This window comes from Theropithecus gelada, chromosome 14 (genome assembly GCF_003255815.1).
Source record: "Theropithecus gelada isolate Dixy chromosome 14, Tgel_1.0, whole genome shotgun sequence".
NCBI lineage: Eukaryota > Metazoa > Chordata > Mammalia > Primates > Cercopithecidae > Theropithecus > Theropithecus gelada.
In genome coordinates, this window is record NC_037682.1 from 9,486,179 (window position 1) to 9,511,303 (window position 25,125).

Here is a 25,125-nt window from a genome sequence, read left to right on the forward strand (position 1 = left end):
GGGGCGGACCCGACGCGGGCGCCTCAGAAGCCTCAGCTTCAAAACCCCGTCCCCGGAAAGGCCCGCCCAGCAAGCGAGAGGAGGAGGCCACACATGTTTATTAGGTAGGTCCTGACACCTGCCTGCGGGGACCACCGGGCGGAGACCAGAGCCTGGGTGCCATGGGGCGCCGGGACAGGCCTGTGCATGGCAGCGGCTGCGCCTAGCCGCGCTCGCAGATGACCTCGACCACACTGGGCTCCATGGGCACAGGGTCTGGGCAGCGCAGGGCAGCCGAGGCCACCACTTCGTCTAGCAGCAAGTGCACCAGTTCTTCGTCGGCCACAAAACGCCACAGGTACAGCTGCAGAAAGTGGCAGTCCACTTGCACCTGCTGCAGCCCGAAGCGCCCAAAGGTGCGCAGCCGCACACACTCCAGCAGCGTCTTCAGGCTGATCTTGATGATGCCAGTCAGCACGGACACCTGCAGACAGGTACACAGGGATGCAGCTTGGGGACAGCAGGTGTTGGGGGGGGGTCACCCAAGTTCCAAGCAGGGGCCGGGGAGACATACGATGGAAGTAGTTGGGATGAGGCAGAAAGTCTCCAGGGCCAGATAAGAGCGGAGGGATACAATATTAGCGCCGTCATCTGAAGGGCAGGGGACAGGTAGGGCCCAGCAATCAGAGGCATCCCTGAGCTTGGGGTGAGGTGGGGCAGGAACCATGGGTGAACAGAAAACCCTGGGAAGGCCCCAAGACTACTGTGGGGATAAGGACAAGGGCAGAGTCATCCCAGGTCAGCACCCAGAGACTCAGGCTGGGCACACACCAAGGTTGGGACAATGGCTGTGGGATTTGGGGGCAGGGCACTCTGTACTACCTAAGAACAGCCCCAGAGACAGAGACTGGAGGGTCAGGGTCACCCCTAGTTGGTCACAGAGTCCTGGAGCTCCTTGGGCAGCTATGGGGCTGCTCCAGCCAACCCTCCCCGGGCTCCCTGGAAGTCTGAGTCACGCTGGAAGTCGGACCTTGTTGAACTCCACAGGGCTGAACACATCAATACGTTCAGAGAATAGCTTCTGGATATTGCTCAAGAGGTTGGTGTCCATCGGGGCACTGGATTGGGGGAGACAAGGAATCAGAGCCCGCTCTGCACCTTCGCCCTCTTTTGTCCCTTTCCCCTGGGGCTCCCCTGACCAGCCAGACCTGGGGGTATAGCTGGGGGCGTAGCGGCCCTGCTGCCGAGAGCTGCTGTACACGGAGAAGGTCCTCTTGCTGGAGTCGCTGCTCTGGGCCTTGCGAACACCTTCTTCGTACAGAAGCCCCACCTGGTGGTAAAAAGGGGTACTGCAAGGAGGCCAGAGCCAGGGGAAACCGCCCATCGGTGCTGAGGATGCCCTAAGTCAGCTACTCAAGCATTACAAGAATAACAGGGTAGTCACCACCAGGCCTGCTATTTAGTAGGTACGTGGTCGCTATTTATAGAACCAGTGGAGTGGGGCAAAGGCAGGACACAAGAGTTGGTCTGAGGCCTAATCTTCAGCCTCAGCATGGGCACCAGCACCAACCCTGCCCTGACTTCCTGGGTAACCCTGAGCCTCTGCTTCTCCACAGGTAAAATAGGGGCGAAGATGTCATAATCCTGGGCTGAGGAGGAACAAGACCGTGGACATAGGCACTGCCCAGCCCCTTTTGTCTTCATCCTTGGAGACTTGTTCCCCTGGGGTTCCCTCAGGGACGCCCTGGCTACAGAACTGGCCCCTTAAGAAGCCCAGATACACATGTCCCCTCCTCCAGGCAGAGACTGCTAGTGATCCTCTGCTTCCCCAGCCCCTCTTGAAGGGACAGCACCCCCAGCCTGCGTCAGGGCTCCCCCAGCCAGCCTGGGCAGCACCTGCACATCGATGGCGGTGGTATCCTCCACCACCCGCTTCATGACGGCCCGCACATTACGGGGCTCCAGAGTGCTGAGCCAGTCCCGAGTCTCCACGCTCTTGCGCAGCATCTGTGATATGACCAGGCCCTGCACCTTCACGTAGTGGGTCAGCAGCCGCCGTGCAGTTTCCCTGGCCTCTGCACACAGTGTGCTCACGGGCGTCACTGGGAACTGATCCTGAGCCAAAGAGGCAGAGGACAGAGGGAGTGGGTATGGGGGTGCAGCTCAGGGGCCACTGCCAACCAGGAGCTGGGCACAGATTGGGCAAGGTGGAGGCTGGGGTACACACAGGCAGCTGGTCCGGGGTCTGGCCATGAGGGCACTGTCCAGCTACCTGCATTCCCCGAACCACCATTCCCTGCCCGACTAGGAGCTAGTGCTTCACCTGCACCAGAAACTGTTCATCAGTGAGAGTGAGGATGTAGGAGATGGTAGCCGTCTCATAGTCCAGGCAGAGGCGGGAGAGCAGCAGGAGCAGGGCAGGTGGTGTTGCACCCCCTTTCTCCCCAGGGCTGTCGCAGAAGCTCTGAGCCGTCTGGCACATAGAGCGGATGAAGCCCACGATGAGGCCCTCACGGACACCCTGACTGCAGAACTCACCCTGCAAGGAGAAGGTGCCCAGGTCCACAGCAGGTCCCCTCTTCCAGGTAGGGCTGTTAATGACCCTCTGCTGGGGCTCTAAGTGCTCCAGCCCCGTCTGCAAGGGACAGCATCATCCTGCTTTCTAAGTACCCTGTAGCAGCTTCCCTGAGTGGGGGTAGAGAAAGCCAACACTGGGGACCCCACCATGCCCTGCTTCTCAGGGCACTCAGCCCAGCTGCAGATGCCCCGAACCTTTCCCACCCCCCAGACTGTGCATAAGAACCTGAAACCACACCCAGAGTGCCTGGTTTCCCCAGTTTCCCAAGCACTGGTATAAAAGGTTTTGGAGGGTCAACCAGCAGGTTGAACAAGGAACACCCAAGAGGAGGCGTACCCGGAAGTAGGGCTTGTTGGAGAAGGACACCTCTTTGGCGGTGAAAAGGTGCACTGCTGCCAGAGAGGCCTTAATGTGGCTCAGGATGGAGCTGGCCACATTGGCCAGCAACTCGGCCAGGCCAGGGCCCTCCTTCCCAGCCACTCGAGGCGCTGCCAGTGCCTGGCGGACGTCAGTCAGGCAGCCCAGGAAGGCCGTCCGGAGACCCTGCAGGTGGTGGCCCAGGCGCTCGCGGGCCACGCGTTCCACGATCTCCGTTGCAGCCTCTGCGAGCCCAGCAGCGGCCAGCAGGGCCCCGGGAGCCCGCAAGCGCCGGTGGAAGCGGTCCAGCGCCCGCACCAGCAGCGAGTTGTCACCACCACCCTGCTCCTGCGCCAGCCGCCGCTCCACCAGCGCAAAATAGCGGCTGCCCAGCTCCCGGGCAAAGGCCGCCAGCCTCTCGGCACCTGCTGGGCCCTGGGCTGCAAACAGCTCCTGGTAGGCCGCTGCCACCTGGCAGAGACCGCCCACGAAGCCACTGCCTCCGTGGTCGGTGAACTCTAACACGTCAGGAGCCGGAGGCGAGGGTCCCAGCTCAGCCTCCAGGCTTCTCAGCTCCTCCTCCAGCCGGCCGCGGGCGTGTGCCAGGAACTCCTCACACAGCTCCTCCGCAGGCTCGCCCAGGGCCAGCAGCAGCTCCACGCACTCCGCCTGCTCCGGGGCGCCTGAGCCGCCCTCCCTGCACGAGGGAGAGGTAGTGAAGGGCAGGGCTGGGGCTGCCGGTGGATGGGGCAGGAGCGGCAAAGCAAAGCACAGGGCAGGGCAACAGCTCCAGGAGGGCCCAGGAGCCGGGCATAGATGGGGTTCGGGGCCGGCGGGAGCGCTGGGGTCAGGGCAGAGGGGCCACACCTGAAGCGCTGCCGCAGCTGCTGGGCCAGACGTGCCGTGATGACCTGGCAGTCGTCCTGGATGGCGCGGAACGAGGGCAGGTGTTGGTACTGCTGCAGCACGGCCTGCGCGCGGCCCTGGTAGCGCACTGCTTGCCCGTAGGCGCCCAATTCCACGCACTTGGTGAGGCGTGAAGGCAGCTCAAAGAGGAACTGCAGCTTCCGCAGCAGCGCGTGGACCCCTGGGGGACGGAGGGTGACATTAGCCCCAGAGCCCCAGGAAAGGCCCTCTGCAGGCCCCGCCTGGCGGCGCCCACCTGCCAACTTGGTGATGCGCTCGTGACGGTCCTGCAACGTGGCGCTGATGCGCGCGCTGAAGTCCGTGATCACTGCCATGTTGGTGGCCAGCCGGTCCATCTCATCCTCCATCTTCCGGAAATCGTTCTTCATCTTCCGGATGGTGTCTAGGACGGCAGGGGCGGGGGAGAGGGGAGAGCGGGTGACTGCGGGGCGGGCGCAACCTCAGCCCGTTCTCACCCACCCCTTCACAGACGCCCCAGCTTGCTCCAGGAGCGCATGGATGATTCGAGAGAAAGGACTGCGAGGGCGCGGGTCACAGCGCACATGGGGGCGGGGGAGGGGGGTTTATGTTCCCAAAGCAGGCGTCACTCGCATACCCCCTGTAACCCCCTAGCCCTGGTGCCCAGGAAAGCCAGCCCTCACAAGAAGTCCAGATCCGAAGCAGGCCACAGGTGCTTAGCCAGCTGCCACCACTGTGCCTCAATTACTCCCTCAAGCAGCCAAAGCAGGGACCGCTGGCTCCCAGGCGCATCGGCATGCCCAGTGCACTGCCCGGAGGAGGCAATACATTCTTGTTCACCCTTATCTCCTTTCCAGACCTCCCAAAGCCTTTCACATGCGTTCCAGAACATGGGCTGTCTTCTCTGAAGGGCCCTTTCCTTTTGGTCCTGATAGAATCCTGCCTAGGGAGGCTGTTCTTCCTTTCACACACCAGGTGCCTGGGAGCCTGGTCCCTTCATACTTTTAAATCATGCCTAGATCTCTCTTCAAAACCTCGGCTTCTCGGAAGACCATGCCATCAAGCCACAACCCTCCTCTTTGCTGTCTCTACTGTTCTCTGCCACTCCTCTCAGTTCCCGATCACTGCCTCCTCTTGTCCCCCTCCTGTCACCTCCTTGTGCACATCCACATGGATGAGCCTTCAAACGTTCCTGACTGCTCACTGACCGCCTCAATTCCACCTATACTTTTTTTTTTTTTTTTTGAGATAGCCTCACTCTGCTGCCCAGGCTGGAGTACAATGGCGTGATCTTGGCTCACTGCAAACTCCGCCTCCCAGGTTCACACCATTCTCCTGCCTCAGCCTCCCAAGTAGCTGGGATTACAGGTGACCACCACCACGCCTGGCTAATTTTTTTTTTTTTTTTTTTTTTTTACTTTTTAGTAGAGACGGGGTTTCACTGTGTTAACCAGGATGGTCTCAATCTCCTGACCTCATGATCCGCCCACCTCAGCCTCTCAAAGTGCTGGGATTACAGGCATGAGCCACTGCGCCCGGCCAATTCCACCTATTCTTGCATTTGCCTTTTCTGATCTACCCTCTCCTTGCCATCACCAAGAACTATCCCCTCTAAAATCTCAGCCTCAAGCCTTGCTGCCTTCGTTATTCGGGCCACTCACCCTTTCTGCCCTCTCTGACAATCCGTTGGCCTCTGCAGGAAGTCTGGGCACACTGACACCAGCACTTGGTCCCTGTTCACAACGCCCCTCATGGCTTCACTTCCTTCCCCCTCACTCCTCTCAGAATTTGGGGTCCTCCATCAGCATCATCACACATTTGCAAGCTCCCTTGCCTCTCTAGCCCCACTCACCTCCATTACTTGTCAGACAAAACCCTAGTGCAGGTTAAGCCCAATGAGCCACTTACCCCGGCACCTGAACCAATCAACCCAACTAGTCTCCCTTTAAATTTTATGACACGAAGTCCCAAAGTGGCACTCCACACTGCCCAGCCATCCTTCCAAAGCTTCTAGTGGGTCTATTTTCCCATTTTCCAAAGTAAAATTTTCTCCTCAGTCCTCAAAACTCCAATACAAGGCTGGGCTCAGTGGCTCACACCTATAATCCCAGCACTTCGCAAGGCCGAGGCAGGTGGACCACTTGAGGTCAGGAGTTCAAGACTAGTCTGGCCAACATGGTGAAACCCCAACTCTACTAAAAATACAAAAATTAGCCGGGCATCATGGTGTACCTGTAATCCCAGCTACTCGGGTGGCTGAGGCACGAGAATCACTTGAACCTGAAAGGCAGAGGTTGCAGTGAGCTGAGATTATCCCACTGCACTCCAGCCTGGACGACAGAGCGACACTCTGTCTCAAAAACAAACAAAAAACAACAAAACCTCCAATACATGCTCACTAACTCTCAACTGGGACCCTGCTTCATACACATACTTCATGGAGAGAATAAAAGCAAACATCAACTCCCTCTAAGTCTGCAAAGCAAACAGACTTCTGTGCACAGTCTATGCCTTCTGCTCTCCCTCTCCTGAGAGGTCTCATCCAATCCTGCAGCTGTGGTGACTGAGACACTTCTGCCTCCTGTCCTGACCAGAGCGCTGCCTAATGACCTATGTAACACCTTGATGGGGGCAGTGCACAAAGAGCTTACACGTATCACCTCCAAAACAAAACCCTTGGCCTTTCGGAAGTAATCTTTGATTCTTATTTGTCTTTCACCTAGTGATATGGGTAAGCTTTGTGTCCCCAACCAAATTTCATCTTGAATTGTAATCCCCAGAATCCCCATGTGTCAAGGGAGAGACCAGGGAATTGAATCATGGGGGCAGTTCCCCCATGCTGTTCTCGTGATAGTGAGTTATCACGAGATCTGATGGGTTTTGGTTTTTTTTTTTTTTTTTTTTGAGACAGTCTCACTCTGTCGCCCAGGCTGGAGTGCAGCAGCACGATCTCGGCTCACTGCTAGCTCCGCCTCCCAAGTAGCTGGGACTACAGGTGCCCGCCACCACGCCTGGCTAGTTTTTTGTATTTTTAGTAGAGATGGGCTTTCACCCTGTTAGCCAGGATGGTCTCAATCTCCTGACCTCGTGATCCACCCACCTCGGCCTCCCAAAGTGCTGGGATTACAGGCTTGAGCCACTGCGCCACTGCACCTGGTGAGATCTGATGGTTTTATAAGGGGCTCTCCCTGCTTTGCTTGGCACTTCTCCTTCCTGCTGCCTTGTGAAGAAGATGCCTTCTCTTTCACCTTCTGCCATGACTGTAAGTTTCCCAAGGCCTCCCCAGTCATGCTGTGAACTGAGTCAATTAAACCTCTTTCCTTTGTAAGTTACCCAGTCTCAGACAGTCCTTTATAGCAGTATGAACACGGATTAATATACCTAGTAATCATTCCACTACCAAGTCATGGAAGGTCTACCTGTAACATTTTCTTTCTAAGCCACTATCATCTCATGTCCAACAACTGCCAACATTTCCCAACTAATTTCCCTCATTCCATCGAACATACCAACAATGTTCATAAAGGAAGGCGAAAAGATAAGACAGAAATGTGTATGTGTAACAGATTTTTTTGCTTTGTTTTGTTTTGTTTTGTTTTGAGAAAGAGTCTCGCTCTGTTGCCCAGGCTGGAGTGCAGTGGCGTGATCTCAGCTCTGGAGGCTCCTGGAGAGTAGCACGCCCAGGGAGGGCATGGAAACTCCACGCTCCTTCCCCTACACCTCGCCCTGTACCCTTCATCTGTACCCTTTGTAACATCCTTTGTAATAAACTGGCAAACGTGTTCTCCTGAGCTCTGTGAGCCACTCCAGCAAATTGAGCCCAAAGAGGCAGTTGTGGAAACCCCAACCTGGAGCCAGTTGGTCGGAAGTTCTGGAGGCCCGAGGCCCCGACCTGCAGCTAGTGCCTGAAGGTGGGGAGGCAGACTTGGGACTGCACTAGTGCCTGAAGGTGGGGAGGCAGACTTGGGACTGTACTAGTGCCTGAAGGTGGGGGGAGGCAGACTTGGGGACTGAGCCTCAACTCATGGAATCTGATGCTATCTCTGGGCAAATGTGTTGGAATTAAATCAGAGTACACGCAGCGGGTGTCCGCTGCTTGGTGTGTGGGGAAGAAACTCAACACATTTGGTCACAGAACTCTTCTGTGGTCATGACTGTGGTGATGTGAAAGCATAGGAAGCACACAGTTTGCGTTTTTCCCAAACAACGCCATAAAATATATCCAAACCTTTCCATATGGTAGGTCACAAAGAAAAAAATCTCATTCCTTTTTTGAGACAGGGTCTCCCTCTGTCACCAAGGCTGCAGTGCAGTGGCACAATCTCAGCTCACTGCAACCTCCACCTCCCAGGTTCAAGCGATTTTCCTGCCTCAGCCCCCTGAGTAGCTGGGATTACCAACGCACGCCACCACGCCTGGCTAATTTTTGTACTTTAAGTAGAGAAGGTTTCACCATGTTGGCCAGACTGGTCTCTGACCTCTGGCCTAAATATTTCCCTAACCTCCAAAACTCAGTATCATGTTTACCAAGGCAGTGCTAGAAGCACTCCAATTAAAGTCAAAACATGGCAAGGACAACCTTGATTGCCAATGTTATCTACATTGTTCTGGGGCATTAGCCAACTCAGCTAGATTCACAAGATGTATTATGGAGATACACAAATTGGAGAGAAGGGAAAAGTATCACTATTTGCAGATGATATAATCAAATAAATAGGCCGGCCGTGGTGGCTCATGCTGTAATCCCAGAACTTTGGGAGGCCAAGGCAGGCAGATCACTTGAGGTCAAGGGTTTGAGACCAGCCTGGCCAACATGGTAAAACCCCGTTTCTACTAAAAATACAAAAATTAGTTGGGCGTGGTGGCAGGCACCTGTAATCCTAGCTACTGGGAAGACTGAGGCAGGAGAATTGCTTGAACCCTGGAGGCTGAGGTTGCAGTGAGCCGAGATTGTGCCACTGCACTCTGACTCTGTCTCAAATAATAATAATAATAATTGAATAAATAGAAAGCCCTAAAAAAAAAAAAACCTGTAAACGTTGCTATAAATAAGAGATATACCACTTTTCACTTCTTAGATTGTAAAAGATTGAAAGAGGTATTCTCTTCTTTGCTGGTGGTTATGTAAACTGATCAGTGTTTATAAAGAAGAATCTGGAAATATCTAACTGCAATCACTTGTGAGCCTTCACACACCCACACCTGTCTGTATGTGGCTCCTGGACTGTGGGAATGTCCTCCAAGCAACACTGGGAATCCATCCCACTTGGGGAGATAGCTGGAAGGGTGAGTAAAGACAAAAGCATTGAGGTCAATTTGACAAGGTACAGACACAAAAAATGCAGGAAAAAAATACTAGAGAAAATCCAAGAGAAAGAACTGCCCAAGACAAAGAATTTACAGGGCTCACATCTGTAGAGCTATTAAGGGCTTTTTAAAAAAATTACATGGAGGCCGGGCGCGGTGGCTCAAGCCTGTAATCCCTGCACTTTGGGAGGCCGAGAGGGGGGGATCACGAGGTCAGGAGATCGAGACCATCCTGGCTAACATGGTGAAACCCCGTCTCTACTAAATAATACAAAAAACTAGCCGGGCGAGGTGGCGGGCGCCTGTAGTCCCGGCTACTCGGGAGGCTGAGGCAGGAGAATCGCTTGAACCCGGGAGGCGGAGCTTGCAGTGAGCTGAGATCTGGCCACTGCACTCCGGCCTGGGCGACAGAGTGAGACTCCGTCTCAAAAAATAAATAAATAAATAAATAAAATAAAATAAAATAAAATAAAAAAATTACATGGAAAGGTAGATCATGTATCAGCAAAATGAACTTTTCATTTTAACAACACAGAAAAGATCATTTAGCCCTCTTAGAGACGATTTCACAGAGAGGAAGGTTACTAAGGAATAAAATCACATGATACGAAACATCTATATTACTTTGGGGACCATTGCCTGCATTTTGTTGGGAAAATCGTAATTTTGGGGGGTTTCTTTGCTTGAGATAGGGTCTTGCTCTGTCTATTGGTATAGTGGTGTACGCCTATAATCCCAGCTACTCAGGAGGCTGAGGCAGGAGAATCACTTGAACCAGGGTGGTGGAGGTTACAGTGAGCCAGGATGGCACCCAGGCTGGAATGCAGTGGTGCAAACACAGCTTACTGAAGCCTTGAACTCTGGGGCTCAAGTGATCCTCCTACCTCAGCCTCTGAAGTAGCCAGGACTACACAAAAGTGCCATCGCACCCGGTTAATTTTTTTATTTTTGTTTAAATTTTTTGTAGAGATGGGGTCTCTCTATGTTGCCCAGGCTGGTCTCAAACTCCTGGGCTCAAGCAATGCTCTCACTTCAGCCTCCCAAAGTGCTGGGATCACAGGAATGAGCCACTGTGCCTGGCAGGAAAATAATTTTTCTTGACAATTCATAGATGGTGAACTACAGGACATAGCAAAGGCAGTGCTATGAAGTGAAAAACAATAAAAGCAGAGCCGAGGCTGAGGTTCGGAAAGGGATCATGGGCTAATGATCTCAGGGAGACAGAGGCTTGGCAGCTGATGAGGCATTTCGTCTTCACCCAGTGAATTACTGGTTTTGTTTACAGGGCATGTGACACAATCGCCTTCCAGGTCTGCCAAAAGCTACCATCAAAAGAGGAGACTCGGGTGGGGGGAGGGATTGCACTGGGAGTTATACCTGATATAAATGACGAGTTGACGGGTGCTGACGAGTTGATGGGTGCAGCACACCAACATGGCAAAAGTATACATATGTAACAAACCTGCACGTTATGCACATGTACCCTAGAACTTAAATTTAAAAAAAAAAAAAAATCAAAAAAAAAAAAAAAAAAGAGGAGACTCTTTCAGTAATGGGTGTTTGAGCTCATGACACTTAGGGGCTACCTGAAGAGGGAAGTTTGAATCCAACTTCTAAAGGGTAAAATCCAAACACTAAGTCATTAGGAAAACAGAGTAAAAGAAAACCCAACATTGTTGTGTGCTGTCATTGTCACTGCCTGCATAGCCATGGAGCCATTAAACTGGAGATAAAAGTTGTACCATATCCAAAAATGACAGTGAAAAACATCCACACCATTCAGTCATAAAGACTACACTGTTCATCTTTGCATTTCAAGCTTGGTAAGAAAAGCAAGCCAGGCGTGGTGGCTCACGCCTATAATCCCAGCACTTTGGGAGGCCAAGGCGGGTGGATCACCGGAGCTCACCAGCCTGGCCAACATGGTGAAACCCCGTCTCTGCTAAAAATACAATGATTAGCCAAGTGTGGTGGCAGGCGCCTGTAATCCCAGGTACTTGGGAGGCTAAGACTGGAGAATCACTTGAACCCCGGAGGCAGAGGTTGCAGTGAGCCAAGATTGCCCCACTGCACTCCAGCCTGGGTGACATAGCAAGACTCGTTAAGCAAAGCAGTTTGCAACCAGGGAGAGTGAAAACCATCTGGATGCCAGGATGCTGGCTACCTTGGGAGGGGACTGGGTGGTAACTGGTAGGAGGCTCAGGGGGCTTTGCTGGTTAAGCTGTTTTCCGACCTGGATGCTGATTATGTGAAATCCATGGAGCTGTTCACTTCTGTGCACTTTTCTGCATGTCTGCTAATTTTTTTTTTTTTTTTTTTTTTTTTTTTTTGAGACAGGGTCTGGCTCTGTCACCCAGGCTGGAGTGCAGTGACACAATCTTGGCTCACTGCAACCTCTGCCTCCCAGGTACAAGCCTTCCACCTCAGTTTCCTGAGCAGCTGGGACTACAGGGACATGACACCACACCCAGCTAATTTTTGTATTTTTTGTAGAGATGGGTGTAGCCTGTTGGCCAGGATGGTCTTGAACTCCTGAGCTCAAGCAATCTGCCTGCCTCTGCCTCCCAAAATGTTGGGATTATAGGCATGAGCCACCACACCTGGCCTCTTTTAATTTTCAGTGAAATGTACTGTCAAAGACTCCTTTGTCTTTGCCTGGAGAAAAGAATTAGAAGGGGCTTTTCCCTGTATAACGTTTGAGATCTTTCTAATTTTGACACAAGTAAATGCATTATTACATAATGAAACTCAATGTCTAGGTGAGAGGTTGGCAAACTAGAGCCTGCTGGCCAAAACTGGCTCAACCCCTGGTTTTTGTTTTTAATTGGGATATAATTGACATACCATAAAATTCAGTGGTTTTTAATATGTTTAATATATTCACAAGGTTGTACAAACAACCTCACTATGTAATTCCAGAACATTTCATCATCCCCTAAAGAAACCCTGTAACCCTTGGCAGTCATTCCTTATTCCCAACTCCTAGAACTTGGCAACCATTAATCTAGTTTCTGTCTCTATGGATTTGTCTATTCTACAACATACATTTAACAGAAACGGAATCATAGGCATAGGAAACATTAGCATGTTTCCAAGGTTAATCTATGTTGTAGCCTGTGTCAGTATGTTATACCTATTTTTATGGCTGAATAATATTCTACTGTGTGGATATTTGTTTATATTCATTCACCAATTGATGGCCATTTGGATTGCTTCCACCTTGTGGCTATTATAAAAAGTGCTGCTATTGGCCAGGCGCGGTGGCTCATACCTGTAATCTCAGTACCCTGGGAGGCCGAGGCAAGTGGATCACCTGAGGTCAGGAGTTCAAGACTAGCCTGGCCAACAAGGTGAAATTCTGTCTCTAGTAAACATACAAAAAAAAAAAAAATTAGGCGGGTGCGGTGGTGCACACCTACAATCCCAGCTACTCAGGAGGCTGAGGCAGGAGAATCGCTTGAACTGGGGAGGCAGAGGTTACAGTGAGCCAAGATGGCACCACTGCACTCTAGCCTGGGTGACAGAGCTAGACTCCATCTCAACAACAACAACAAAATGCTGCTATGAACATTTGTGTACATGTTTTTGTGTGAACATATGTTTTCAATTCTCTTTGGTATATTCCTAGGAGTAAAACTGCTAGATCATATGGTAACCTTGAGTGTGGTTTTGAAGAACAGTCAAACTATCTTCCACATTGGGTGCACCATTTTGTGGTCTGGATTTGCATTTCCCTAAGACCTAATGATGTTGAGCATCTTTATATGTGCTTTTTGGCCACTTGTATGTTTTCTCTGGAGAAGTGTCTATTCAAATCCTTTGCCCATTTTAAATTAGGGTTGTCTTTTTAGTCCTGAGCTAAAAAATGTTCTTTATATGTTCTGAACACTAGATCTTTATTAGATAAATAACCTGCAAATATTTTCTCCCATTCTGTGGGCTGTCCTTTTATTATTTTTTATTTTATTTTATTATTATGTTTTGAGATGGAGTCTCGTCTCTGTTGCCCAGGCTGGAGTGCAGTGGTATGATCTCGACTCACTGCAACCTCCACCTCCTGGGTTCAAGTGATTCTCCTGCCTCAGCCTCCCGAGTAGCTGGGACTACAGGTGCCTGCCACCACACCTGACTAATTTTTTTATTTTTAGTACAGACAGAGCTTCACCATAATATTGGCCAGGCTGGTCTTGAACTCCTGACCTCAGGTGATCTGCCACCTCAGGCTCCCAAAGTGCTGGGATTATGGGCGTGAGCCACCGTGCCTGGCCTTTTTTTTTTTTTTTTTTTTTTTTGAGACAGAGTTTCGCTCTGTCACCAGGCTAGAGTGCAGTGGAGCAATCTTGGCTTACTGCAAGCTCTGCCTCTCGGGTTCACACCATTCTCCTGCCTCAGCCTCCCGAGTAGCTGAGACTACGGGTGCCCACCAGCACGCCGGCTAATTTTTTGTATTTTTAGTAGAGACAGGTTTCACCGTGTTAGCCAGGATGGTCTTGATCTCCTGACCTCGTGATCCAGCCACCTCACCCCTCAAAGTGTTGGGATTACAGGCATGAGCCACCACGCTCGGCCTTATTTTTTTTTTTTTTTTTGAAATAGGGTCTTGCTTTGCCACTCAGGCTGGAGTGCAGTGGCACAATCTCAGTTCACTGCAGCATCAACCTCCTGGGCTCAAGTGATCTTCCCACCTCAGCCTCCCAAGTAACTGGGACTACAGGTGTACACCACCATCCCTGGCTATTGTTTGTATTTTTGGTAGAGACGAGGTTTTGCCATGTTGCCCAGGATCCTTTTACTTTCTTGATAGGGTCCCTACAGCACAAGATTTGAATTTTGATGAAGTCAAATATATCTATTTTTATCTTTAGTTATTTGTGCTTTGGGTGTCATCCCTAAGAAACTGCTGCATAATCCAAGGTTAAAAAATTTTACACCTATGTTTTATTCTAAGAGTTGTATAGGCCAGGCGTGGTGGCTCACACCTGTAATCTCAGCACTTTGGGGGGCTGAGGCAGGCGGACCACTTGAGGTCGGGAGTTGGAGACCAGCCTGACCAACATGGAGAAGCTCTGTCTCTACTAAAAATAGAAAATTAGGCCAGGCGCGGTGGCTCAAGCCTGTAATCCCAGCACTTTGGGAGGCCGAGACGGGCGGATCACGAGGTCAGGAGATCGAGACCATCCTGGCTAACACGGTGAAACCCCGTCTCTACTAAAAAATACAAAAAACTAGCCGGGCGAGGTGGCGGGCGCCTGTAGTCCCAGCTACTCGGGAGGCTGAGGCAGGAGAATGGCGGGAACCCGGGAGGCGGAGCTTGCAGTGAGCTGAGACCCGGCCACAGCACTCCAGCCTGGGTGACAGAGCAAGACTCCGTCTCAAAAAAAAAAAAAATAAAATAAAATAAAATAAAAAAATGAAAAGTGATAGGGAAGACCTTGAATCAATTTGGGAAGTACTGCCATCTTAAATAGTAAATTAAAACATAAAGTTCTCTGATCAATGAACATGGAATGTCTTCATTTATTTAAGTCTCCTTTAACTTCTTTTTTTTTTTTTTTTTAAGACGGAGTCTCGCTGTGTCGCCCAGGCTGGAGTGCAGTGGCGCCATCTCGGCTCATTGCAAGCTCCACCTCCCGGGTTCACGCCATTCTCCTGCCTCAGCCTCCCGAGTACCTGGGACTACAAGCGCCCATCACGACATCCAGCTAATTTTTTGTATTTTTAGTAGAGACTGGTTTTCACCGTGTTAGCCAGGATGATCTTGATCTCCTGACCTCGTGATCCACCTGCCTTGGCCTCCCAAAGTGCTGGGATTACAGGCGTGAGCCACCGTGCCTGGCCTCCTTTAACTTCTTTCAACAATGTTTTATAGTTTTCAGTATACAAAATACCAAAAATATCTTTACTTCTTTTATTAAATATATTCCTAAATATTTTATTCTTGATATTACTGTAAATGGAACTGTTCTCTTATTTATTTTTTTTCTTTGAGATGGGGTCTCACTCTGTCACCCAGGCTGGAGTGCAGTGGCACGACCTAGGGTCACTGCAACCTAACCTCCCAGACTCAAGCAAGCAATCCTCCCACCTCAGGCTCCGAGGCAGCTAGGACCACAGGCACATGCCACCACGCAAGCTCATTTTTAAAGATTTTTTTTTTTGTAGAGGCCAGGCACAGTAGCTCACACTATAATCCCAGCACTTTGGGAGACCAAGGTGGGTGGATCACTTGAGGTCAGGAGTTCAAGGCCAGCCTGGCCAAACACGGTGAAATCCCATCTCTACTAAAAATACAAAAATTAGCTGGTCCTGGTAGCACATGCTTGTAGTCCCAGCTACTCAGGAGGCTGAGCCAGGAGACTCGCTTGGGCCCAGGAGGCAGATGTTGCAGTGTGCAGAGATCATGCCTGGGCAACAGAGGAAGACCCTGTCTCAAAAAAAAAAAAAAAAAAAAAGAAAGAAAAGAAAAAAAAAAAAGATTTTGTTGTAGAGATCGGGATTTTATTATGTTACCCAGGCTGGTCTTGAACTCATGGGCTCAAGTGGTCCTCTCACCTCAGCCTCCCAAAGTGCTGGGATTATAGGCATGAGCCACTGCGCCTGGCCTCACATTTAGTTCTTTAGACATCGCTTCCTTTAGCTCTGTGAACATACTTAAAATAACAGATTTAAGCCTTTGAGTAGTAAACCCAATTCTATTGATTACTGGGGTATTTTTCCTGTGAATGGACCATGCTTTCTTGTCTCTTTGCATGTCTCATCAATTTTTGTTCAAAATTAACCATTTAAAATATATTGGCTGGGCGCGGTGGCTCACACCTGTAATCCCAGCACTTTGGGAGGCTGAGGCAGGTGGATGACGAAGTCAGGAGTTTGAGACCAGCCTGGCCAACATAGTGAAAGCCCATCTCTACTAAAAATTAAAAAAATAAAAAAAATTAGCCAAGTGTGGTGGTGGGTGCCTGTAATCCTAGCTACTTGGGAGGCTGAGGCAGGAGAATCGCTTGAACCTGGGAGGTGGAGGTTGCAGTGAGCCGAGATCATGCCACTGCACTCCAGCCTGGAAGACAAGAGCAAAACTCCGTCTCAAAAATAAATTAATTAATTAAAATTAAAAATTAAATGCCTGGAACCAGTAACTCCCTGTCTTTGCTGAGGGGCTCTGTGTGCGTGTTTTGGCACAACTAAAACACTCAGCCAGACAGTTTCTAGCTTGGCCTCAGCCTTCACTTCCTGCTTGTGCAGAAGTGCCTCAAGATGAGCCAGGCATGAGAGCTTAGGGTATTCTCAGGTCTTTCCTGAGCAAACATACAGCCCTACAAATGCAAGTGGCCTTCAAGATTCCCAGGAATAAATACGTCAGAGCTTGTCAGAGCCGCTGTGGCTATCTCATTCCTCGGCTTTCCATTAAGGCTTTTTGGTTAGTCTACGTCTGTACCAACTATTATAAAGCAACTGGGGCAGTCACAACATTGGCCTATAATTATTTTGACAAAAAGCCCTGGTGGCCAGGCATGGTGGCTCACACCTATAATCCCAGCACTTTGGGAGGCTGAGGTGGGAGGACTGCTTGAGCCCAGGTGTTCAAGACCAGCCTGAGCAACCGAGTGAGACTTCTTCTCTAAAAAAAAAAAAAAAAAAAAAATTAGCTGGGTGTGGTGGTGTGCCCCTGTGGTCCCAGCTACTCAGGAGGCTGAGGTGGGAAGATGGCTTGAGCCCAGAAAGTTGAGCCTGCAGTGACCTGTGATCGTAGCACTGCACTCCAGCCTGGGTGACAGAGCAAGACCCTGTCTCAAAAACAAACAAAAAGTCCCCGTGAAAGGTTTTTAGCATAGGGTATCCTCTAAGTCAGTCAAATAAAGACAAGTCTGTGGTGTGGAATCTCTCAAAAGCCACCAGATAGGTCAAATGATGAACATCTTTGGGCATGAGGCTTTGAAAGAGTTCTTCTCTGCTCTATTCCACTCAGTACCAGCAACAGGAGCTGTTTTTGTTTGTTTGTTTTTTGAGACTGGGTCCCACTCTGTCGCTGGAGTGCATTGGCACAATCTCGGCTCACTGCAACCTTCTTCTCCTGGGTTCAAGCAATTCTTTGCCTCAGCCTCCCAAGTAGCTGGGATAACAGACACCCGCCACCACGCCCAGCTAATTTTTGTATTTTTAGTAGAGACAGGGTTTCACCATATTGGCCGGGATGGTCTCGAACTCCTGACCTCAAGTGATCTGCCCGACTCAGCCTCCCAAAGTGCTGGGATTATGGCCGGGTGCGGTGGCTCAAGCCTGTAATCCCAGCACTTTGGGAGGCCAAGACATCAGATCAAGACCATCCTGGCTAACACGGTGAAACCCCGTCTCTACTAAACAATACAAAAAACTAGCCGGGTGAGGTGGCGGGCGCCTTAGTCCCAGCTACTTGGAAGGCTGAGACCGGAGAATAGCATAAACCCAGGAGGCAGAGCTTGCAGTGAGCCAAGATCGTGCCACTGCACTCCAGCCTGGGCACAGATCAAGACTCCATCTCAAAAAAACAAAATCAAACAAACAAACAAACAAACAAACAAACAAAAAACAAAGTGGTGGGATTACAAGGCATGAACCACCACACCTAGCCATGAGCTGCTATTTTATTTTATTTGTGTTTTTGTTTTTTTTTTTTTTTGAGACGGAGTCTCGCTCTGTAGCCCGGGCTGGAGTGCAGTGGCCGGATCTCAGCTCACTGCAAGCTCCGCCTCCCAGATTTACGCCATTCTCCTGCCTCAGCCTCCCGAGTAGCTGGGACTACAGGCGCCCGCCACCTCGCCCGGCTAGTTTTTTGTATTTTTTTTTAGTAGAGACGGGGTTTCACGGTGTTCGCCAGGATGGTCTCGATCTCCTGACCTCGTGACCCACCCGTCTCGGCCTCCCAAAGTGCTGGGATTACAGGCTTGAGCCACCGCGCCCAGCCTTATATGTGTTTTTTATTGAGATGGAGTCTCGCTCTGTTGCCCAGGCTGGAGGGCAGTGGTGCAATCTCGGCTCACTGCAACCCCCACCTCCTGAGTTCAAGCAATTATCCTGCCTCAGCCTCCTGAGTAGCTGGCATTACAGGCGCCCGCCACCATGCCCAGCTAATTTTTGTATTTTTAGTAGAGACAGGGTTTCGCCATGTTGGCCAGGCCGGTCTCAAACTCCTGACCTCAAGTGATCTGCCCGACGCAGCCTCCCAAAGTGCTGGGATTACAAGGCGTGAGCCACCGCACTCAGCCATGAGCTGATATTTTATTTTTTTATTGAGAGTGAGCCACTGCGCCCGGCCTGAGCTGTTATTTTTTAAGGCTACAGCTGAGTTGGAGAGTAAGCAGTGGGGCTAGGGCAAGTTCAAACACCACAGGGTTCACTATTCTTACCAAGATTCAGCTACTTTTCTTTTCTTTTTTTTTTTTTTTTTTTTTTGAGACGGAGTCTTGCGCTGTGTCACCCAGGCTGGAGTACAGTGGCGCGATCTCGGCTCACTGCAAGCTCCGCCTCCCAGGTTCAGGCCATTCTCCTGCCTCAGCCTCCGAGTAGCTGGGACTACAGGCGCCGGCCACCACGCCCGGCTAGTTTTTTGTATTTTTAGTAGAGACGGGGTTTCACCATGTTAGCCAGGATGGTCTCGATCTCCTGACCTCGTGATCCACCCGCCTCGGCCTCCCAAAGTGCTGGGATTACAGGCTTGAGCCACCGCGCCCGGCCTTCAGCTACTTTTCTTAAATAAATATTCCCTGGATTGCTTGCCGCAAACCTTGGTTAACTTCCAGAGTTCGGAAAAAGTTGTTTCTGACTATTCTGGCTAGATTTTTCATGGCTTTTTTTTTTTTTTTTTTCCCCTGAAAATGAGTCTCACTCTGTCACCCAGGTTGGAGTACAGTGGTGTGATCTCAGTTCACTGCAATCTCCACCTCCTAGGTTCAAGCGATTCTCAACTGCCTCAGTCTCCCAAGTAGCTGGGATTACAGGTGCCCGCCACCACAACCGGGTATTTTGCTTGTTTTTTGTTTTTGAGATGGAGTCTCCCTCTGTCACCCAAGCTGGAGTATAGTGGCATGATCTCGGCTCACTGTAACCTCTGCTTCCCAGGTTGAAGCGATTCTCCTGCCTCAGCCTCCCTGAGTACCTGGGACTACAGGCATCTGTCACCATGCCTGGCTAATTTTTGTATTTTTAGTAGAAATGGGGTTTCATCTTGTTGGCCAGGTTGGTCTTGAACTCCTGACCTCAGGTGATCCACCCGCCTTGGCCTCCCAAAGTGCTAGAATTAAAGGTGTGAGCCACTGTCCCCAGTCTAATTTTTTTCATTGCTTTTATGGAGGATAAAAATATTTAATGTATTTACTCCAGCATTTTTGCTGATGTCACTCCAGAACCTCACCGCCCACATTTGTAAATGAAATCTTACTGGAATACAGCCAAGCTCTTTCATTTGCATACTGGCTATGATGCTTTCAGGCTATAATGGCACAGTCGAGTAGCTGCAAGAGAACAGATAGTCCATAAAGCCTAAAATACTTTTTGGTCCTTTTCAGAAAAAAAGTTTGACAAACCCTGGTTTATGGTCTAGCCCTGCTCGCTTCATTCCCAACATTCCTGTTCTTCCTGCACAGGAGAGCTTTCCCAGGGCCTCGGCATAGGTTGTTTCATCAGTCTGTTTACTAACCATCTCTTTCTCTAGAATGTATGTTCTGTGACAGCTTAATGTTGTCTTGTTTGCTGCTATATCTACCATTCAGTGCTTAAGCTGAAAGCCAGGGGTCATTCTTTACATCTAGAGCTCCTCAATACCAGGGCTGTCTATACCCGAGTCTGCTTATCACTGTCTATTTTCACCATTACTATCTTGGTGTCAGATTCCAGAATCTCTGGCCCAACTATTGATATAATGGCCACCTCTCCAACCCATTCCTTTTTTTTTTGAGATGGAATTTCACTCTTGTTGCCCAGGCTGGAGTGCAATGGCACAATCTCAGCCACTGCAACCTCCGCTTCCTGGGTTCAAGCAATTCTCCTGCCTCAGCCTCCCAGGTAGCTGGGATTACAGGTGTCCACCACTACGCCTGGCTAATTTGTTGTATTTTTAGTAGAGATGGAGTTCCATCATGCTGGCCAGCCTGGTCTCAAACTCCTGACCTCAGGTGATTCACCTGTCTCGGCCTCCCAGAATGCTAGGATTATACGCATGAACCACTGCTCGGCCTTTTTTTTTTTTTTTTTTTAGACTACATCTTGCTCTGTTACCCAGGCTAGAGTGCAATGGTGAGATTATAGCTCACTGCAATTTCCAACTCCTGGGCTCATGTGATCCACCCACCTTAGCCTCCCCAAGTAGCTGGGTTTAATCTAACAAGTGTGTTCCACCATACCCAGCCATTTTTTTTTTCTAGATATCGGGTCTCACTATGTTGCCCAGGCTGGTCTCAAACTCCCGGGCTCAAGTGATCCTCCCACCTCAGCCTTCCAAAGTGCAGGGATTACAGGCATGAGCCACTGCGCTCAGCCCCATCCATTCCTACCAGTGCAGCTGGAGGAATCTATTCAAAACAGAAATCTGAGCACATCACTCATTTGTCTTAGCTCTCTGTGGATAAAAGCCAAATCCTTAACATGTTCTGGAAGGTTTCTAGTTAAACTGAACATCTACTACCCGCTTGGCTCTGCCCACATCCTGCTTCCCCTCCTGCTACCATAGATGAGCTCCCGGCCCTTTGCTGAGGCCGACGCCTCCATCCCTGCTCTGTTCCACCCGCTTCCTTCCTGAGGACCTTGTTCCTTTTTCATTTCTCTCTCTCTCTCGCCTAATCAACACACACTCCATGCTACATTACTTTCCTGTCTCGTCCATGTCTATCAAATCCATGTCTTGGAACACCTTCCTCACTTAGCTTTTTTTTTTTTTTTTGAGACGGAGCCTCACTCTGTTGCCCAGGCTGGAGTGTAGTGGTGTGATCTCAGCTCACTGCAACCTCCACCTCCTGGGTTCAAGCGATTCTCCTGCCTCAGCCTCACCAGTAGCTTGGACTACAGGCATGCGCCACCTTGCCCAGGTAATTTTTATATTTTTTAGTAGAGACAGGGTTTCACATGTTGGCCAGGCTTGAACTCCTAGCCTCAAGTGATCCACCTGCCTCAGCCTCCCAAAGTGCTGGGATCACAGATGAGAACCACCATGCCCGGCCCCTCACTTAAGCTTCTAAGACATCAATGCTCCTGGTTATCCTCGCAGTTTGCCAAATGTTTGTTCCTTTTGTGGGATCTATAAAAAAAGCTAAGTCTCAAAATATTATACACATTTCAACAAATGGAAAATGTAATCTTACTAAATTCCTGTGAGAAATATCCCAGCACAGAAACTATAATTTCTTGCCACTTTGATGCTGGTATTAGCTAACAGAAAGGTGCCTACTCATGGAATATGCTTCAAATCAGATAAAAGAACAATGTGTGTAGGTTACCACACCCACCACTATGACATGAGAGTAACAGACATCAGAATGCAACCCCACAGATGCTCCCAGAACATTCCACAGACTGCAGGTAAACCCTTCGGATCTGCCTCCTGGACTTACTACACGTGGGTGTACAATTACTACAAAAGTCTGAGTAGTACATCTCCTCAAAACAGCACAGAAGCTAGTGTGGAAAATAGCGGAACACTGTCTGGCACTAGAGAATAAAGAGGACAGAAGAAAAAAAAAGCCTCGACATCATCTTTGTGTCCCTTAATATCATACATCTTCTCTCTTTGCTTAGTTAAGGAGGGAAAGAAGGGAGAGAGAAAGAAAGGGAGGGACAAGACCACCTTTTCTTCTCTGGAGCAGAAAAGAAAGTTATCAATAATAAGAGAAACTGCCGGGCGTGGTGGCTCAAGCCTGTAATCCCAGCACTTTGGGAGGCCAAGGCGGGCAGATCACAAGGTCAGGAGATCGAGACCATCCTGGCTAACACGGTGAAACCCCGTCTCTACTAAAAATACAAAAAACTAGCCGGGCGAGGTGGCAGGCGCCTGTAGTCCCAGCTACTCGGGAGGCTGAGGCAGGAGAATGGCGTAAACCCAGGAGGCGGAGCTTGCAGTGAGCCGATATCGCACCACTGCACTCCAGCCTGGGCGACAGAGCAAGACTCCGTCTCAAAAAAAAAAAAAAAAAAAAAAGAGAAACTACACCTTACTGAGGTTTCCTTGGTGTCAGGGATTCTTATTTTTTCAGACAGGGTCTTGCTCTGTTGCCTAGGCTGGAGTTCTGTGACCTTATCTCGGCTCACTGCAACCTCCACCTCCCAGGTTCAAGTGATTCTCCCACCTCAGCCTCCCAAATAGCTGGGATTACAGGTGCCTGCCACCACACCCAGCTAATTTTTTTATTTTTAGTAGAGACGGGGTTTCACCATATTGGCAAGGCTGGTCTCGAACTCTTGACCTCAGGTGATCCACCTGCCTCGGCCTCCCAAAGTGCTGGGATTACAGGCATAGGCCACTGCGCCCAGCCTCGTGTCAGGGATTCTTCTTCAGATAGATACTTTCTTTTTTTTTGAGACAAGGTCTTGCTCTGTTGCCCAGGTTGAAGTGGAGTGGTACAAGCACAGCTCACTGCACCCTCCATCTACCAGGCTCATGTGATCCTCCCTCCTCAGTCTCCTGAGTAGCTGGGACTACAGGCATACACCATCATGTCCGGCTAATTTTTATATTTTATTTTTTTGCAGAGATGGAGTCCCACTGTATTTCCCAGGTCAATCTTAAACTCTTAGGCTCAAGTGATCCTCCCACTTCAGCCTCCCAAAGTGCTAGGATTACAGGTATGAGCCACCATACCTGGCCTTTTAAGTGCTTCAGATAAATACATTTCATTTTAAAATTTCACTTTGGGCTGGGCCAGGGATTCACACCCATAATCCCAGTGCTTTGGGAGGATCCAGAAGTATCACATGAGCCTAGGATGTCCAGGCTGCAGTGAGCCATAATCATGCTACTGCCCTCCAGCCTGGGAGACAGAACAAGACATTGTCTCTAAAAAATAAACAAATAATCTCCTTTTGTCTTTTCTCTCCTTTGGTACTTAAGACAACTCTCTGAGAGCAGCTATTATCTCTACAGTAGTCTGACAACGAAGGCTCAAAGGGAAGGAGGTGAGAATGGAATAATGTCAGGGCAAGACTGGAATCTGAGTCTCCCCCCTCTAAATCCCTTGCTGGTTTTCCCAACACAGGTGGGAGAATGGGGGCTGTGAGACTTTGGAGCGTGTGTCCCCGTGGGGATCACCTGTGGCTGAGATGAACTTGTTGTAGTTCTCATAGACCAGGGTCTGCATGTCGCTGTCTAGAGCCCGGATCTGCCGCACCATGTCCGTCTCACTGTCCATCAGCTGGGCCAGAGGGCACTCTCTACGCAGCTGAAGAAGTTGGGTGGTTAGTGTTCGGGTCAGGAGGCACTCATGTCCCTCAGCCTTGCCCGCAGCTGATAGGCTTTCAGTGCAAGAAATCTCTGATCCCCACCCCACCCCCCAAGCCCCCGCCGGCTCTCAGGAATCCCAGGCATGGGGCCCTACGTGGCCTAGCTCAGGGGTTACTAGGTTCAACCCTGTTTGGTGTTTGTCAGCATTTGAAATCCTGGGGCTCGGCCTAAGCCCAGCCCCGCGCCTGTCAACGCTTGGGCCACGCCCCCAATCCGGGGCCTATCACATCAGCCCAGGAGACCTCAGCTGCCACATCACCTTAGGCCAGTCCAGTCCTATTCGTATCACCTCAGACGCCTGAGATGCTCGTACTCCCTGGCCGAGGCTCGTCCTCTTATGAACCCCTGCTCCCCTCAACCTCACAAAAAGTCGGAGGCATGATCTGGGGGAGCAATATATCAGGGGCCTGGTGCCCTTCCCCCCTCCCCGCATCCCCCGCTCCCCGCACACGCACCTTGTCTAGATAAACTTCCGGGTCGAAGTGCGCCCCGTTCAGGTCAGTCGGGTCCAGGGGGTCGGGTCCCGCAGGGCGTCCCGCTGCCTCCCCTTCCGAGAGGCCGTAGTAAAGCTTCAGCATCCCGTGCGCCTTCCGCCGACGCTCCGGAGCCTCCCCCTCGGGCCCTTCTGGGGAGTCCCCAGGTCCAGACCCTGGGCTAGGCCCGGCGGCAGCTGCTGCCGCCATCGCTCCAACTGCAGCCCACGGACGTGAGGCTGGGAAGGAAGGGGACGGGGAGGAGGCACTTCCGGGAGCCATAAAGTTGTTGTTGAAACGAGGCAGTCCTTCAGGTGAAACATCCCCCTGCAGCCCTAGGTCCTTCGAGACTAGAGTTCCCCCGCATCTGTCTTCCCCGGTTGCAAAGGTTCCGGGAGAGTCCTGAATTCCCCCAGTTTCCTAGGTGGAAGCATTTTGTGCAACTGCCTGGGGTTGCTGCTCTCCCAGAACGGGGACGGGTAGTGGCTCCCAAACCTGCACTACCGCAGGCAAGCGGCCCACGGAATATGTGCCCAGACACAATGGACGGATGTGGGACGTGAGGCCAGAGTAGAGTGTTCCTGGGATCCCGCCACTGTCTCGAGACCTGGGCAGTGGCTCAGTTTATCCCATTCCTAAAATTGGGGTACATACTTCACAGGGGGGCTACGAGGATTAAATGCATGTACACTATTCTGTACCGTGCCTCTAGCGCAGTTCTACTTAGGGCGTGGTCCTCTGACATGCATCAGAATTGCCTTCAGGACTATCTGTGGCGCATTATAAGTCTCTGCGCTGAGCTGCGCGAGGCACTCCCGTAATCCCAGCGCTTGGGAGGCCGAGGCGGGTGGATCGCTTGAGCCCAAGAGTTCGAGACCAGCCTGGGCAAAATGGCGAAACTCCGTCGCTATTAAAAAAATACAGGCCGGGCGCGGTGGCACACGCCTGTAATCCCAGCACTTAGGGAGTCCGAGGCGGGCGGATCACAAAATCAGGAGTTCGGGATCAGCCTGGCCATTGCGGTGAAACCCCATCTCTATTAAAAATACAAAAATTAGCCAGGCATGGTGGCGCGCACCTGTAGT

The 25,125-nt window shown here is 50.7% G+C and overlaps 1 protein-coding gene across 3 annotated transcripts; it reads right to left on the reverse strand.

The window, feature by feature from the left end:
* Window positions 1–79: 79 nt before the first annotated feature.
* VPS51 (VPS51, GARP complex subunit) lies at window positions 80–24,380 on the reverse strand. Of its 3 annotated transcripts, XM_025356597.1 has the most exons (10): window positions 24,023–24,380; window positions 23,376–23,505; window positions 4,077–4,223; window positions 3,782–4,001; window positions 2,894–3,611; window positions 2,303–2,518; window positions 1,876–2,094; window positions 1,188–1,309; window positions 1,010–1,097; window positions 80–463 (listed from the first exon to the last, which is right to left on the reverse strand). In XM_025356597.1, exons 1-10 carry the CDS (start codon window positions 24,320–24,322, stop codon window positions 203–205), a joined length of 2,421 nt encoding a protein of 806 aa, XP_025212382.1. In that variant the 5' UTR covers window positions 24,323–24,380; the 3' UTR covers window positions 80–202. The 3 variants fall into 3 exon arrangements, with proteins under 3 accessions (XP_025212382.1, XP_025212381.1, XP_025212383.1); XM_025356596.1 differs by having other exon boundaries at window positions 81–463; window positions 3,782–4,223; window positions 24,023–24,341; XM_025356598.1 differs by lacking the exons at window positions 23,376–23,505; window positions 24,023–24,380 and adding an exon at window positions 8,028–8,058 and having other exon boundaries at window positions 81–463.
* Between the last annotated feature and the right edge of the window lie 745 nt (window positions 24,381–25,125).

Coding starts and splice junctions, on each gene's coding strand:
- VPS51 (XM_025356596.1), bottom strand. CDS start 24,322: ATGGCTCCCGGAAGTGCCTCCTCCCCGTCCCCTTCCTTCCCAGCCTCA. Junction 3,612..3,781: donor CAGCTGCGGCAGCGCTTCAG/GTGTGGCCCCTC, acceptor TCCCTCGTGCAG/GGAGGGCGGCTCAGGCGCCC. Junction 464..1,009: donor GCCCTGTGGAGTTCAACAAG/GTCCGACTTCCA, acceptor ACCTGTCTGCAG/GTGTCCGTGCTGACTGGCAT.